Raw genomic sequence first — 17,706 nt, 5'->3', positions numbered from 1 at the left:
TGATATGCCGCTAAACCATTCATTACCAATCCTCTCAATGAAGAACCAATATAAGGGCAAAAGTAAAACCAAGCCCACTAAAGGTGAAGAGCAACAATGAACGTTAAACTAGGAACATAGAACGCTAACTGGCAGCAATGAACATAGAATAGAATTGAACTGATTCAACATTCCGGAGTAAACAAGAACTGAATGATCATATGCTGGGTTTACTAATCTTTGTTTTCCAAATTGGGCCCAAAATAGAATTAAAATGGTTTCATGAAAGTCAAAAACTGGGGAAACAAACATTAAACAAAATGGATCACAAATTTTGGGTTTAAAGGCTAATGCTTGTCTGCAGATAAGAGTCAGAGAGATATGATCAGTGCTTTTCACACCCCTTTGAAATTCTCATAAAACCCAAAATTATAATTATATTTCTATTATTAGAATAAATTACTTAAAGATCAACTATGAATTTAACTAAATTAAAATATTCTTACACTTTCAAATCATGAACCCTCCTATCGTTAATTGGTATAAATAGTTTTGAGGCAATGACAAGAATTTTATTATAAAAAAGTTATGTTTAATATTTAATTAAACTCTATTGTAACCTTTTATCATTTTCTGTAATTTTCATTAAAAAAGAGCTATGCATAGTTAGGAAGAACGGGTTTCATAAGAATTTTAAAAGGGTGTTTAAAGCTTTTCTGTGGATTAAGGAATCGGCCCAAAACAAAAAGGCCATTACGTAAAACGACGAAAAAGCTGCTGAAGTAAAATATAAAACCGCCCACCGTGGGGCTCGAACAAACGACCACAAGGTTAAGAGCCTTGCGCTCTACCGACTGAGCTAGACGGGCACCAGTTGAAAGTCCTACACTAAGAAATATCTTATAGTTATTATTTCTTTAAATTTCTCTATTGTTTTTACATTGAGTGGTCAAAGTAAACTCAACCCACTGAGTCCGATCCAAGGGTTCAGATAAACTCAACCGCACCGCAAAGGCACAAACTCGCATGTACCATGAAACCACTCACTACATTGCAACGCTTGCACCTTTTTACACTCATCCGTGGCTAGACTTGTCAGAGCAAGAACTCCAACCCCCTTTTCGTCATTTCACTACTTTCCTATTTCATGCAGTTTAAACAAAATACCAAATATTTCAACACCGTGCGTTTTCTCCACATCGACGACACACATCCCTCCACGCAATAATTTAAATTCATAAAAAATTCGCAATTAATTACAATACCTCCTTGGTTTCTTCTTTTCTCTTTTGGAAAGTAAGTACTCCTGTCTCTCTCTGTTTCTCTCTCCAGATTCTCTTCTAAACAGATCCCTAAATCACTAACCCTAATTCCTCCGACTGTGATCACTGATTCTTGAATTCTAAATCAAGATTCACGATTAATACCCTTTTGAGTTTTGCAGTGTGAAGGATTTCAATCTGTCGTTGGAAATTTAAAAAATTTGTTACCTTTTTCTATCGTGTGTTACAGTCCCGATTGATTGCTTGAGAATTAAGGTTTTTGTTTTGCAAATTTTTTTACGGCAAATAGTGATTATGTACATTGAATGATGAACGATGCCGGTGATGCGTAGCGGAGTGCGCAGAGGCCGGGCAGCAGCAGCGAAGGCGGAAGAGAAACAAAATCCGACTACTCCGATCGTCGCGGCGGCGGCGGACGAAGCGGCGGGAGGGGCGATTGCGACACGTACGAGGCGGAGACGAGCGGCGGCGGCGGCAGCAGCAGCGGCTGTGCCAGCACCAGTGCCGGTGCCGGTGCCTGATAGTAATAATAGTAATAAGTTGAAAGTTGATGAGAGAGTAGTGGTTGAGGCGAAAGAATCGGAGGAGAATAAGGCTGCGGAGGAGGTTGGGGAGAAGAATATGGACGAGTTTGGTAGCGGCGGTCCAAGCAATGATAAGGCTAATGCCGGCGGCGAAGACGAGGGAAGTACCGCTCCGCTTCCTGAAAAGGTTTGATTTTTATCCCCTTCTAAATTTTACACATTTGTGTTGCACAGACATTAATTTGATTGTTTGAATTGTTTGCGACTGGATTTGTTTGTGGGGTTGTTTGGAATTGACATGCCGTGACCTTTTATGATCCTCTGTGGCTGTGGGAAGGAATCAGTATCGGTCATGAATGAGTGAGTGAGTGGTTGAATATTTTAGCGGCCTAGTAAAAGTTGGTAGCTACTCTTTCAAATCCATGCAGTAGCATGGTAGTTAAGAATATATCCTTAAGTTTTGGTTTTATTCCATCCAAAGATGGTTTACTGGGGCTAGGTTTGTCTAATTATCCTGATATATTGGCTGTAAGATGGGGAATTTATGATGTGTTGCTAGCAGTTAATGTTCTGAACTATTTTGAGAAGCTGGATACCTAATGTGGACACTGGTTTAATGTAGAGAGAATACACGAGATAGTTACAGTTTATTTTGTTTTATTTGATGCTACTTTTCAAGTATAGAAGTGCACACTGTTTTAATGTAGAGAGAATATGCAGGGTTCTAAATCATTATAATTATGATTTATTTGTTTCCTTTGATACTACTTTTCAGGTATAGATATGCTTTGTTGTTGTGCGTCTTATCAGTATTTAGTTTCACCTACATTCTAGGAATATGAGTATGATTTCCACATGGCTTAATTATTTTCTCATTTCTTTCTCTTATGAACATTTGTCTTCTCTGGCCGCTTTCTGAGATGGTCAATGTTTAACTGAAATGTTACAGATTAATTATCAATAACGACAGTAAAGTAATTATATCATTTAAAGCATCATTTATCAGTGTTATTTGGACTGTGGTCATTATAAACTTGTAGCAATCTGTGTATTAACCAAGTCCTTCAGTTGATCTTCACTGGTTACTATGAAATTGGTCATTGATGTAGTTCTGCATTTTTTTTTTCTCCATTTCCGTGGGGTACGCTCTCTGTTAATTATGAAATAAAAGTTTACAAATTTCAGCTTAGTGAATTATTAGCCTGCAACAATACTGACTTGTAGATTGGGAGTAACTGGGATATAGTGTGCGCATAACCAGTGTATTTGTTCCTAGTATCCTGTTACACAAGCTACTCTTTGCATCTTTGCATCTATGCAAAAAATATTTTTTTTGCACTTGACATCAAAATATTTCCTTACCTATCTTTCTTCTCCTTACTTGCTCAATGTTACCTCCCTTTATGCTGGTCATTATAGTAGCTTAATTAGTCTATAGTTCTCTCTGATACTCACAATTTTGATTGGGAAGGATTCAGCTTGACCTTTTAGTTTTCAGATACATTTTAATCCATCTGGGTGTAGAAAACCAGTTGTAATGGAAATTTTGATGTCATATCTATAATTTTCTTTTTTCTGTGCAAGCTTCTTTTCTCTTTTAAAGTTACATATTGGTGGATTAGGAAATTTTGTTGGTGATTTAACTATAACATTAAAAGCTTAAAATTAATCGCTTTTGCACAGCTTTGGAAGGAAAATGTGATCTGGTCTGCTGATTACTTGGTTATATGTAATTTATGTGAAGGTTATTGAGCATTATTTTTTTCACCCTGTATCTCCTAAAATGAGTTTGATTGGATGGTTGTCTCAGATTGCGGTTGGTGGTTCCCCAATGTATAGACTAGAAAGAAAACTGGGCAAGGGTGGCTTTGGCCAAGTGTATGTTGGTCGGCGAGTCTCTCCTGTAAATGCAAATGAAAGAACTGGTCCTGGAGCTGTAGAGGTATAATGTTTACTATTTGCATTTTTGAGTTATTGAGTTAAATTGCTTTTCTCATCTTTTCCTACTTATAACTTCAAATCATCTTGGCATTTAGGTGGCATTGAAATTTGAGCATAGAAGTAGTAAAGGATGCAACTATGGACCACCGTATGAGTGGCAAGTATACAAGTGAGTGGTTGCATCTCTTGTGTTCTTGTCTTGTGATCATTGGACTTCAATAGTACTTATGCATCTATGAACCTTTTTTTTCTGGTTTTTGCAGCACCCTTGGTGGAAGTCATGGTGTACCGCGAGTACACTTCAAGGGCCGGCAAGGTGACTATTATGTGATGGTATGCTATCTTTGAACTCTGATTTATTTTATTTATTTATTTTTGGCTGCTTCTACATGGTTTTTAGAGTGGGTTTGAAAAATATTAATTCTTTTAGGTAATGGATATGCTGGGACCAAGCTTGTGGGATGTATGGAATAATAACTCGCATACGTAAGTTTGATGAAATTTGGCTCAAATGCATTAAGCTTTTTGCTGTTAGAGTTGCACTCTCTCTTTTCTGCTATTTCAGTTGCTTAAGCATGCTGTTGTTAATTACAGAATGTCCATTGAAATGGTTGCCTGCATTGCCATTGAAGCAATATCGATATTGGAGAAGATGCACTCCAAAGGGTAAGATCTTTAGAATTCCAAACCCTGTTTTATGCTTCTTGCAATGGTTGTTCACACTGTCTGTATACTGCTTTTCTACTTGTTGATATATTTCCATGAGATGGAAATTATTGGTATGTAAACAGCTAGATCTATGTTTCTTTTGTTCTTGGCATGTTCATTTAGATAAATTTTATCTATTGGTCACCTATTTGTCCTGAAGAGGCCCTAATGAGCTCATATTCTACCATCTGTTTTTGGAATTTACAAAATAATGCAAGCTACAAACAAGGAGGCTGATTGCCCTAAACTTAAAAACATTTGTTTGCAATACTTGCTGACCTCTGTTTCACAGGTATGTGCATGGAGATGTGAAGCCTGAAAATTTTCTGCTTGGTCCTCCTGGAACACCTGATGAGAAGAAATTATTCCTTGTTGACCTTGGACTAGGTACCTTGTGGATCTCATTGTTTCTAACATTAACCTTTTATTGCACAACAATTGTTTTGCAACTTATATATATCTTGATTTGGGGCATCAGCTACTAAATGGCGAGACAGCACAACTGGCATGCATGTTGAATATGACCAAAGGCCTGATGTTTTCAGGTATTTCCATTGATTTTGTTTTGGTTTGTATTTAAAAAAAAATTCATGCAAGTTTTTGTTTTCTTAGTGTTTGTATTCCCTAAATTGTAGGATTATTCTTATCTTGCAGGGGAACAGTCCGTTATGCTAGTGTACATGCGCATTTGGGTAGAACTGGAAGTAGGAGAGATGATCTAGAATCGCTTGCTTACACACTCATTTTCCTTCTCCGAGGTCGTTTGCCTTGGCAAGGATACCAGGTCAGTTTTGTCAGCTTGTGAAAGGGTTTGTACTTAATGGAAAAATGATTGAAGAATACTGCTTAATCTAGTGCTTAACATTTTAAAATGATCTTCTTAGGGAGAAAACAAAGGATTTCTTGTTTGCAAGAAGAAGATGGCCACATCCCCAGACGGTCTTTGTTGCTTCTGCCCAGCGCCCTTCAGACAGTTCGTTGAATATGTTGTGAACTTAAAGTTTGATGAAGAACCTAATTATGCAAAATATATTTCCCTCTTTGATGGGATTGTTGGTCCAAATCCCGATATCAGGCCAATTAGCACAGAAGGAGCACAAAAGGTACTATGTTCTTCCTTTTCGCATTTATTGATTTTTTTTCTTTTTGAGATGAACTTTTTAAATTTGTTAATTGAATTTGTCAATGTGTCCAGAATAACTTTTTAAATCATTGAACTTTTCAACTTTTTAAATTTTTGGTGCATCTAATATGTCCTTTACATTCTCCGAAGCTTATTTACCAAGTTGGTCATAAGAGAGGCCGTATGACAATTGAGGACGAAGAAGATGAACAACCAAAGAAGAAGATTCGTATGGGAATGCCAGCTACACAATGGATTAGTGTTTACAATGCCCGTCGACCAATGAAGCAAAGGTATGAATATGCTTTAAGTAATTTCTTAGGTGATTTCAAGATATGGTTTTAGAGGCTGTTTTAATTGATTTTATCTGTCAGGGCTTTTGTTTTTTTTCAGATTTTTTGTTGATAATATTCATTTAGCCATCTAGTCTATATGGTTCACATAGTTGACTTGTTAACCGTTCTAGTTGTGCATTCATCTTTGGCGTCCTTTTTAATCTGCTGTTCTTTCCTCTTTGCGATCCCTTTTTATCTTTACATTTTTATCATTGATAAGTTTATTCAATAAATTTAGAGTGATCAAATTGCGATACTTCTGTAGGTATCACTATAATGTGGCAGATGCAAGGCTTGCCCAACACATTGAGAAGGGAAATGAGGATGGGCTATTTATCAGCAGTGTGGCTTCATGCCAAAACCTGTGGGCCCTTATTATGGATGCTGGTACTGGCTTCTCCGCACAAGTCTATGAACTATCCCCATATTTTCTTCATAAGGTACATAATCACGTATTTTCGACCAATTTGCCCTGTCCTGTTACCTTGTTGTATCCTTAAGGATTGCTATTCTGTACAGAAGGCTTATTGTATATCTTTTCAGGAAAAGTAGTCTCAGGATGTATGTTAACAATTTATTTTTTTGTTGTGTGCAAAGGAATGGATAATGGAGCAGTGGGAGAAGAACTATTATATTAGTGCTATAGCCGGAGCTACCAACGGGAGCTCATTAGTAGTCATGTCAAAAGGTTAGACTATGATGTTTCAATATTTGGTTATGCAGGCGGAGAGTATAGGGATTTCTATTTCACTAACTTTTATTTGTTATATCCAGGGACACAGTATTTGCAGCAATCTTACAAAGTTAGTGATGCGTTTCCCTTTAAATGGATTAACAAAAAATGGAGGGAGGGTTTTTATGTTACAGCAATGGCCACCTCTGGGAGTCGATGGGGAGTTGTGATGTCTCGCGGGGCAGGATTTTCTGACCAGGTCATTTCTTGGATTCCCGATATTCCTGCCAATTTTTTAAGTAGTAGAAGTGTAAACCATTGGCAAGTCACTGATTCTGTCTGCTTATTTCAGGTAGTTGAACTTGATTTTCTTTACCCTAGTGAAGGCATTCATCGTCGTTGGGATAGTGGATATCGCATTACAGCCACTGCAGCAACTTGGGACCAGGCCGCTTTTGTTCTTAGTGTCCCAAGGAGAAAACCTGCTGATGAAACCCAAGAAACTCTTCGAACTTCAGCTTTTCCTAGTGCACATGTCAAGGTCTAATATATTCTTTTCATATTTGGTTCCACTTTTTTACTGTCTTCAAATCTTTTTATTGGGTCTAAAAATCTTTGATTGATCTTGCAGGAGAAATGGGCAAAGAATCTTTATATTGCATCCGTATGTTACGGACGAACGGTTTCGTAGAGTTTCACATTCTTTGTTTGGCATCTGAAAATCGTTGTAAGTACTGGTATTGGTGGAACGGCAGCTCTCTCCACTTAGGTATCCAGCCGTGAAGCTAGAAAATTGGGATTTTCTGAGAAGTGTCCATTATCGAGGCTCCAAGAAATTTTGATGAGTATGGCCTTTAATTAATTGTAATCAAGGTATAGAAGTTTAGTGAATCTGCGCTTTGTGCCTGTCAGCTGTGCGAAATAACTTCGGCAAATGTCCGGGATCGAAGATGGGAGGATGGCTCTTTTAACTTTGTATAGTCTTCAAAAATAAGAACTTATTCTAGGTCTTCTAATTTGCAAAAGAAAGAGAGTTCGTGAAATTGTTGCGGTATGTATATTGGTAGCTTTTATTTTATATTTCATAGATGCTATTTGTATCTTTTGGGATACACGTAGTCTTTGCCTCAATCTTATTAATCATTTAATCTTGTGAATCATTGAATTAGAACAGAATTAGAACAGAATTAGAATTTCATACGAGGAAAGTGGTAAAAAGTTTAGCATCAAATCGAAAAGATATAATAAAATTGATAACCCAGACAACCACGTCGAATCGGTGGACCTTTTAATTCCACAACCAATGAGACCACGAACGATGGAATTTTAATATCACCAATAAATTCAAAGCAAAATATGATCCTACCGATATCAACTTAGGGTTCTTTTATTCTTTTAAATCGTTGGATCAAGATAGAAGAATGAAGAATTGTTGCCGGGTCACTCTTTCGTAAATAACAAGATTGTTAATTCCGGATAAGTTGCTTACTGAGGTTATAAAACATTCACCGATATTTGCGGTCAAATAATTCAGGACACAGTTTCACTTCTCATCATAATACAACTGCTCTTTATTAACAAGTTAAGGTTGCCTGAGACTTTTAAAGGGTAGGCCTGCAACATAATCTCTCCACTTTAACTTGCTCCTGTTATAAGCACGCGAGATTAATGGTCAGGCAGCAATTCCGCAACCAAAAAGGTCTTAGATTTGAAGAACAACTATGAAACCATCATCCTATGTGCATCCACAAGTGCACAAGCTGTACAATGGCGAATGAGGAAAAGAGGGAATGACAGAGTTTTGCAAATTAACCTCAGAGAAGTCATGGTCATAGCGGACCACAAAGATGCATTGGCAGCCTTCTGTGTCGTGTACCCGTCTCTGGATATCCAAAACATGTGCATCACAGTAGACTGCTTGATCTTCTCTTTCCTGTATACCCGCCATAAAGAATAAAAGTATATCCAATAGAATATTTAACATTATGTCTATTATCATATTTAAGAAGGTATTTTGTATCCCTTTGGGTCAACATCAAATGGATTTATTTGTTTATTTATTTTTTAATCCTTCTTTCCTTCTCTTCATTTCGTTGTTAATTTCTTAAAGAAAAATCAATACCTGGTAGCATAGAACAAGATCTCCAACATTGACCTTGACACATTCTGACTGTTCTAAAGGAATAGACCGCTGACGAACAGCCGTTTTCACATTCACCCATTCATCTTCTGTATTATTAAACCCAGAAAATCGCACACGTACTTCCTGCAAAGCATTACACGATTTGTCATCTTAGTGCAGGTAGGAATGCTGAAATAAGGTTGGATATAAAATTTTAAAAACTAAGAGCAAGAAGAGTTATATTCCAGACAGCATGGAAGAAGTATCAATCATGTAACGATATGAAATCTAAAATGGATATGTCCTTGAGGGAGCTTGGGTGTTCTTGACAAATTCAATTTATAATCACATCGCAAACTGAATCTTATATCAAAATCTTGGCCCACTATTAGAAGTTCTACATATATTCTTGTTTCTTAAAGGTTAAATCATTTTTGCTGAAAAGACAATTTATCTACTTCAGGTTGTATAAACAAACAAGCCTAGTTTTCCATATTGAGCAGGCAGTCCCATATGGTAAAATATCAAGCCTTAGGCCTAATTGAGCTGGCACCCCTAGATGGTAAACTATCAAGCTTTAGGCCTAATTGGACAATGTTTGCTTTATTCAGCAAGCCGTAGCCAGCAAAATAGATAAGGAAGGAGGTCTCCCAAAACCTAGAATTAAAAACTATCATAAAGTGCTCTCCTGCATCTTGCTGCAGGATCAAATGAGGTCACACAAATAATGTAGAGAAAATGCAAATAATCACACGAGCAAGAAAACCATTGCATTGCTGATTTATAGATTTCAGATTCAAAGTAATTACTATTTCAAATGCTGCTACAGCTATGAGGGGATACACAAATTCATTATAGAAGACTCTTACCAGTTCACCTGCACATGTAACTCTGTAGGTGAGGAATGAAGCAACATCGTACCTGGAAGCCAAAGAAATGTTAGGTATAGTAGATGCTACTTCTATTCAGAAGAATATTGATCAAAACCAAGGTTGCACATTGTAACAATCACGATTTTTGAGGTCATAACCAAAACAACATATTGCAGTTTCCAAAAGATTTATGATTTGTTTTGAGAGGGACAATTGCTTGAATCGACAAGCTAACATTATGAGTTATTACTCTTCATTATAATTCTAAAATATCTATAATTCATTTCTAATATACATGCGTTTCAATTAAAAGTTTATCGTATCTTTAATATAGCTAATCACTGCCTCCCAAGTCCCACCTCACTCCTACAAACAAAAATGCAGCCTATATTTTTGTGAGGCTCTGAGATCCTGAAGAAAATATAATCATTTCAAATTTATTTAATGATGAAAATTTGAAGCCCAACTGTATATGAAGGATGGAGCTATATGAACAAGAATGAAATCATTGTAGTGAACAAATAAATAAAATAAAATGCTTATCATTAATTAACTTCTTAATCTAAAATGCTAAATTATGTACCAAACGTACAAATTCTGAATCTACAGGAAGCAACAAAAATGCATTTCAAACCATATGCTAAATACATGGGGTGGTTTCTATACATGCACATTGAAGATACAGTGTTTTAACACAAACTTTAGTACTCCTTATCTAATTCTTACCATGCATCATCTTTTGATGATCTAGCTTCAAATGCCAGTTCCTTAAGTTCTGAGATCCTACTGCCTGCAAAAAAATTTACATTGAAAATTAAGTTATAACTCCATTTCCAGTTTTGGGATTAGGGAAAAATAATTTTATCACCGATGAACAAGAAGTTGAGGTGGTTGAATATCAAAATTAAAGTTCCGTTGAGGAGCTTGACATGAGTACAGGATAGGAATTTAAAACCAACTTCAAATTAAGTGAAACTATGTCAGACTGCTCACAGTCCTCATAAACCCATCTAAGATATCACTGAGAGGTAAAAGCTGTCCTATGGATCCAAAGCATAACTATCGATGACGTAGATGAAAGCAAGAAAAGGAAATGAAGAGCTAACTGGAAGACCAGTAGCCAGGAAAAGAAAATACTGGAAGAAGAATCGCACTATGCTCAAAGTTAATTAAAAGTTCAGTGACATCAAGTTATTTAAAAACTCCACTTCCCAAGTGCAAATTCACAAGAGTTACAATTTAGATTATGTACGTAGAATAGTTGTATGTGATGAATTAACCCAAAAAGCATTCTCCAATAATTACCAAGCAGACTACGAGACGACGGACCTAAATGTTAAAATCATGTTGAAGGACCATTCAACAGAAAATAATTCCAAATCCCTAGACCTGAGCACAACTCCATTTATGGTACCTATTGGCTTATCTGACATCTCAGGTTCATTGCTCGAAATACTTTCACCACAGAGATCAATAAATAACTTGAGATCCTTAGATGAAGACTTGGATTTTGCTTGTGACTTTTTTTGTTTATCCCGGAACCAACTTTGCACCTAAAACAGAATCAAAACAAGACAAGAGTTATGAAGGGGCCTAATATAGGGAAGATCAAATTTTCAGGTCAGTGAAGATAAAAACCTGAAGCCAAGTAATGGCAGGTCTTGCAGCACGACTTGCTGAGAAACTGCCAAATATATAGAAAGGCAAAGAATTACAAAAGTTAATGTTCAATCAAGACCCACTTTTGTTTGATAAAGCACATTATAATACTTGACCAGAAAAAGGGAGCTCTTCTATCAAAAGAAAAAAAAAGGTAACAGTAAAGATTTGCCAGCAAGGTACTCAACCTAAAACTGGTCGCAAGCGCTTTGCAATACTCCTGAGTCAATGATGCTTCTCCTATCTCCTTGTACATGCTCTCCATTTCCTTAATCTGTCAAAAAACCACAACAATATACATGTGTATTCATGTTAGATGATAAATACGTAGACTTAATAATTGCAATAGTTAATATATAATGCATATAACAGCTAAAAACAAGTTAAACAATCATAATCATCATGTTAAGCAGCCTTCAGTAAGTTAAAAAGATCATTTTCCATATAAAAAATCCAAAAATGCAACCAAAGTTTTAATTATGTTAACCAACATTCTCATTTAAGAGCATATTATCATCAAAATACATTAACATGAGCATTTTCAGAATTAAGAAAATAAAAACTTGAACTTTCTGATTCCAGTTTCATAGACCTCATAATCAAAACAATTCAGACCCTAGAAACATTTTAAACAAGAAACAGAATAGAAAGCTTAGTTGAGCGGATAGTTTCAGCTAAATAGATGGAAATTTTAACAGACCCAGATGATAAAATCAAGAACCCATTGAAAAAGAAATGCTAACAAAGTGATTTTTATTTTTATTTATTACCTCAGCTAATGTAAAATCAGGCCATGAGTCTTCGTCATCCATGACTTAAACTCTGCAAAAAAGGATTTAAGTGAGAATCTTAGGCCCTTAGTGAGTTTCTCTTTTCAGGGGTTTTGTGTCAGAACTGAGGTTTAGTGTGTGTGTTGTGTTTGTTTGTTCTCTTTGCGGCCTTAGTGGTTAGTAGAATACGGAAGCCAATCAACATCTGCCACGTCATTTGAGGGTTGAAAATGGTATTCTCTTTAGTGCTAATATTGCAAAAAGAGAAATGAAATTAATATTTTTCCTTTTTTAATTTTTTCTTCAGATAGAGCATGCCTAAGAAAGGAAAGTCGAAGGAAGGGCATTGATTTTTTTTTATAGTTTATTTTATTTCACAAAACCATTATTTTTGCTTTTTGTAAAATAAATGCTGCATTTTCTTTTTTATGATTAGTCAAACGTTACCCTTTTTTTTAAAAAAAAATATATAATTAAAAATGTGTTATCAATGATGTAAAATTTACAATTGTGATAGCATTCAATCATTTTAATAGTAATGTAGTACCATCTCTTTGGTAGAGTTGATTAAGAACTTATTTTCTTATCTTTTTAAGGTGGATTGGTGGAGAATTTGAGTCTTTTCATTTTTTTTATTTGGGCTTTAATTGTGTATTTGGTGTTGGCTTTAATTTTATATGCCTATTCATATACTGTATATATTCTTTTAAAAAAATTAGAGTAATGCTTTTCACACTCCTTTAAGATTCTTATATTATCCCCCCTAAAATGTCTTTATTAATTATGGACCCTAACTATATTTTAATCCTAATATTTGATATAATCAATTCTATTGATAAAATGAAAATAATTTTAAAACAATGAAAAAATAAATTATTTAATAACAATAATTTTATAATGAGAAAAGTATGTTTACAAATTTATTCTAAATGATAATGAAAGCTTTACTTTTCTTTTTTTTTTAAAAAAAAAGGGGCAATACACAATGTGGATCATGATTGATGGACGTGAATGTGTGTGATTTTCATCAATTGAAAGGAAAAAATAAAAAATAAAAATCTTGACAGAATCAGAATTTTTTGTAAGCATAAACCAAAAAGTGATACAAAAGAGTTAAAAATATTGCAATCATAAATTGTTGGCCAAGGGAAATAGTTTTTCCCTTCTCAGGAATGTAGGTGATGATGCTGCTGCTGCTGCTGCTGCTGCTAGGGATGCTTGGAGGTGAATACAGAACTGCCATTGAAATGCAATCTTCTTTCTGATCAGTTTTAAATATTGGCCTTCCGATTACATGCTTCAACTGCCCACCACCAAATGCCTGTGCCCAAAAAAGTTATATAATTAAATAAAATCATCATTTTGTCCATTGAGTTGACAAGAAAATGTGCTTTAATATGATTAGATAATCTCATCACAGCTGTCAAACTTATAAAGGAAATATGCTTCTTCCAGTTGTAAAGAACAAAAGATCAATGTTATATTGTAGTGTGATGTTTATGCATAATCATTTTGTCTTATAAAGAGCTGGAAGGCTGCTTCTGCTTTTTAATCACCAAGAGCCAACACAAAGACTATAATCAACTAGACAGTTCAAATTTTCTACTAAGTCTCGACGCGCTGTATAATTGCAGTCGTTTAGTATTATGGTGTTGTGACTTTTAAACCCACAATTACTTTAAAATGAAAACTCTTACTCTCAAGAAAAAGTTGACAGATATTTAGTTTTTTTTTTCAGCAAGTTATGCGAAATAATCTATTACTAATACTAAAAAATTAAAACATATCCGAGTCTCAGTGATCTTACCATAACAAAAATTATAATGTAACAAAATGGAAGCAACAATCAATATTATGAAAGTTTTATATTTATTTTAGTATTTGGTACCTGAATTTGATCCCCAGCTGTTATGACAATGGCATCTTTATCTGGAGTAAATGAGACCCAACCTTTCTTGGAGTAAACATGAAACTCCGAAGCCCCATCACAAATATGCAAACACAAAGCATGTGAAAAATCAACTCCCCTTATCAGCATTCTGATCACATCATACCTCAGGGAGCTCGAATCCGCCGGAACATCGCGGCAATGCCTGTACAGATAACAAACAGAACCAACATTTTCCTGCTCCTGCTCCATGCAATTTCTATTCACTGATTTTCTCTCTGAATTTTCCCTCACAACTTGTAAGATTTTCTCGGCCACCTTTTCCATATCCAACATAAGGGTCTCAATTTTCTCACTGCACATTACAAGAAAATTAGCACCAGACCCCTAAGACTTTAATAAACAAATCCACATGCTGAAGAGTAGTAGGCAGTTATTTACCTGAATTTTGAATATCCAAGTGGCCAAACTCCCTCCATTTCCTGCTTCAAACTTTCGTCTCTACACCAAACGAATTCTTCGCTAAATTCATTCTCCTCCTCCTCACCGTGAACTTCCTCAAACCCATAAGGCTTCTCCGGTGACCTCGTTACCGCCGCCCTTTTCTCCGATGACACCCCGAAAACTCCGCCGGCCGTAGCCATAGTGGAATTTATGAACTCCACTGGAACTCCATAATTCACTAGCTGAAAACACCCAATAGTGGCAATAGAATCCAACAACTTGGAAACAGCATCGCTTTGCATGGACCTCAATGATTGAAAGTCAATGCTTGGAGGGTTTTCAATAAACTTTTGTCTGGGGAAGACCTTATCCGGTAAAATCAAATCCGGCACACGCAATGAATGCTCAAGAAATTCCGTGAGCACGTCATCATTAGTGACACAGGAGCGGCGGCCACTGGCGATTGGCGATGGCGGCGGGGCACGAAAATCGAGGGGCTTTTCGGGCAGGGATTCAGGTGACACTGCCATTGACAGAAAGCTCGATTCTTGTAAATCTGATCAAACTGATTGTTGTCGTTTCCTTTTCGATAGTCTTAAAGAAAAAGAGCACAGAGGATAATAATGATGATGGCACGGCATCAACAATGCCCCTACAGTTAGAGAATCATCACAACATTTTTTTTTTTCTTTAAATTTTCTTCGGTTTGCTTTTTGTACACTTTTACTTTTGTTCATCTTCTATTTGAGCATGGCCACCACAACGGTCACTTTTTTACCCAAAACAATAGCTGTACGCACACCTAATAAGCTTTAAATCACAATTAAAAAAAAATCATAACATGCACGTATGAAATGTTACACTTATAAATGACATTTAACATTAACTTATAAGCATATATAACTTGAGATATAAATATTGCAAGTTCATGCTTCATATGGTTTTGCAACATGGCAGGATTTCTACATGCCTACTTTCATGTGATTATACTTTAAAAAGTTGTTTAAGGACAGCTTAGTGAAAAATAAAATAAATTAAGTACGTGAAGGCTGCTTGAGACCCATGGTGTCCAATTAGGGCCACATTGTCTTAGCTTTATGAAGTTAAGCTTGAGCCGCGCAATGATCATTCTTGATCCCCACCATGCACGAAAAGAAAATTCCAATTATTTATTTAATAGAGCAATTAAAGAACCAATACATGATATTGGGCTCAACCCCAGGGATCTGTGCCAAACAGAGAAGATATCAATAATTTTATTGGCTGAGTTGGGGAACTGAGTGGGCTTCATCGGGCCGTTTGATGGGCTTAGGTACTTAGGCTCCAAAGTTGAAATTGGGCTTATTTGCGTCAGCTTGTTTCCTGAATTTCTACTCTATTTTTGTTGCTATCGTTGAAAAGCTTATTAAAACAGGACAAGAAGCGGCAAGTGGCAACTTCGTAGGCATTTGGGCCCACATTTTACAGCCTTTTCAATTTTTCATAGACGGTGGTCCATGCCGGCGCCGCACTCGCAGGCCAATCACCAGCCGACAGTCGTCGCTTCGCTTTATACGCGTATATCTGACCACATGGCTTGTAGTCTTCTCCTAATCAAACTTAAAAGAAAATTTGAAAAATGTAATTAACACCATTAGCCTGTTACATTATTTTACATTTGAAAATATTCCTTTTTATTTTCTACGGGCAAGTTAAATAATATAAAAATTTTCTTTGAAATAATCATTCCTCGATAATATCTAGGTATGACTAAGAGTGAACTTAAAAAGGAATACACGTTTCTGTTTTGTTTAATAAGTTTGGTTTTTGCGAAAAAAATTGAGTAAAATTAGCATAGGCAATTAGGCATGCTCTTTCTGACGATCATATAAAAGGTAATGTAAATTAAAATTTATAGATTAATAAACTGAATCGGATATTCCCTTAATCCTTATCCAAATGTCACTGCTTGTGGTTCATATCGATTCAATAAGTCAAAACAGATCCCAACAACCTCATTTTTTACAGGACACTTGTGCTGCTTTCAGCTTTGTCTGCATCTCGATTTTTGGCCTTCCATCAGTTTCTGTTTGATTGCGTCGCAATTTTTAATTTTTCTTTCTCGTCCAATAATTAAATGCAATTACAAAAATCCACGCAGTTCAATACTCTTCGTTGCATATTTGGGAATCTTGTGTTTATTAATTAATTAGTTTTTTTAATAATTATTTTTTAATTTGCAGCTACTTCAGAATTGTAGATGATCTTTTGAAAAAAAAAAAAATTCAAAGCACTTTGTGATTAAAAACCAAAAAACGGTATTTTTTTTATGTTATAATTTTAATATCAAATATGCAATAACCTACCAGATAATTATAATAATGTATATACATAAAAACTTAAGAGGTAAAAGTGGAAGATATTAAGGACATAATCTCCCTAACGTGTCTCATTATAATTAATTTTATTCATGTCATTGGTTTGGATTTATTGATGATGCAACAAAATCCTTTGATGAGCAAAGACCTTATGAAAGAATAAAACAAACCCTTTAGTCATGGATACATCATCAATGACTCCCATAATTAATTGTATCTAGAAATCTTTCCTTTGTCTATAAGTAGAGCTACAAACTTTCTAGTAATCAAGACTTCGTGACGCAGCCGGAGCCACATCAGTAGGATCGGTTAATTAACTTTAGTGACACAAGCAAAACGACATTGATTAGGCAGTCTTCCAATTTTAGACCATACGTATTCACATTATCTTTCAACCAAGAAAAGCCAATAGCCTCACACAGTAACACTTTCCTTTTCTTTCACCCACTCCGAAGAAAATTTCAAAGCTCTTGAAAGGGAATTGAAGTATAAAATTCCAAGCTTCGAATAATTGTAGATGGTACAATTTAATGTGCCCCATCGTGGCAAGTGTGTTAGGGGATTGAATGGAGATGAAAATTAATATATTCAAGAAGTGAAGAAGTGAATTTTGATTCATTTTTATAATCCCTGAAAGTCACTTCTTGTTTAACTAACTAACATAAAAAACATTACAAACTAAGACCCAATTAATTAATTACTTAATTAACATTCCAAATAGAACATATGTGGCCACGAACTTTTCACTTGGCTCAAATGAAGAGAAAGTTTGTATGGTCACTACAGGGCTAAAAGTTAAAATCACTATCCACCGTCAATCATGTTCTTTTCATCAAGCTTTGGAAATTTCTTAACGAAAGCTCCGTTCTAAGTAATACCAGCCGTTTATTAATCATGGGTTCTTATCGGGGAATTGGGTAGAGTAAACAGGTGTCAAGATTTGATTTAACCCATCAATTTTTAGACCACGAATAAAATTTTATACACGATTCTCAACAAATGCCTCTTAAACAAAATGAAAGAACGGC

General features: G+C 35.5%; 3 protein-coding genes and 1 non-coding gene across 4 annotated transcripts; 1 reads left to right on the top strand and 3 right to left on the bottom strand.

Moving 5' to 3' along the window:
* Positions 1-775: 775 nt before the first annotated feature.
* TRNAK-CUU (transfer RNA lysine (anticodon CUU)) lies at positions 776-848 on the bottom strand. The gene has a single exon. It is a non-coding gene; the product is annotated as a tRNA-Lys (tRNA).
* A 410-nt stretch (positions 849-1,258) lies between these two features.
* Positions 1,259-7,697, top strand: LOC102607770 (casein kinase 1-like protein HD16). The gene is made up of 16 exons (XM_006465620.4): positions 1,259-1,973; positions 3,597-3,728; positions 3,823-3,896; positions 3,991-4,060; positions 4,158-4,213; positions 4,322-4,393; positions 4,728-4,822; positions 4,914-4,980; positions 5,090-5,219; positions 5,320-5,538; positions 5,709-5,851; positions 6,159-6,333; positions 6,491-6,581; positions 6,668-6,825; positions 6,919-7,107; positions 7,198-7,697. The coding sequence occupies exons 1-16, from the start codon at positions 1,578-1,580 to the stop codon at positions 7,255-7,257; spliced, it is 2,127 nt and encodes a 708-aa protein (XP_006465683.2). The 5' UTR covers positions 1,259-1,577; the 3' UTR covers positions 7,258-7,697.
* A 226-nt stretch (positions 7,698-7,923) lies between these two features.
* LOC102608072 (protein SAWADEE HOMEODOMAIN HOMOLOG 1) lies at positions 7,924-12,152 on the bottom strand. Its single transcript, XM_006465621.4, has 9 exons — positions 11,990-12,152; positions 11,408-11,493; positions 11,199-11,244; positions 10,975-11,113; positions 10,287-10,350; positions 9,558-9,609; positions 8,689-8,832; positions 8,380-8,499; positions 7,924-8,212 (listed from the first exon to the last, which is right to left on the bottom strand). Exons 1-9 carry the CDS (start codon positions 12,029-12,031, stop codon positions 8,168-8,170), a joined length of 738 nt encoding a protein of 245 aa, XP_006465684.1. The 5' UTR covers positions 12,032-12,152; the 3' UTR covers positions 7,924-8,167.
* Positions 12,153-12,967: 815 nt separating this feature from the next.
* On the bottom strand, positions 12,968-15,051 carry LOC102625843 (1-aminocyclopropane-1-carboxylate oxidase). The gene is made up of 3 exons (XM_006465680.4): positions 14,319-15,051; positions 13,878-14,232; positions 12,968-13,310 (listed from the first exon to the last, which is right to left on the bottom strand). The coding sequence occupies exons 1-3, from the start codon at positions 14,849-14,851 to the stop codon at positions 13,059-13,061; spliced, it is 1,140 nt and encodes a 379-aa protein (XP_006465743.2). The 5' UTR covers positions 14,852-15,051; the 3' UTR covers positions 12,968-13,058.
* Between the last annotated feature and the right edge of the window lie 2,655 nt (positions 15,052-17,706).

Source organism: Citrus sinensis, chromosome 7, assembly GCF_022201045.2.
Source record: "Citrus sinensis cultivar Valencia sweet orange chromosome 7, DVS_A1.0, whole genome shotgun sequence".
NCBI lineage: Eukaryota > Viridiplantae > Streptophyta > Magnoliopsida > Sapindales > Rutaceae > Citrus > Citrus sinensis.
The sequence above is the reverse complement of the archived record's forward strand: the minus strand, read 5'-3'. Positions and strand labels throughout refer to the sequence as shown.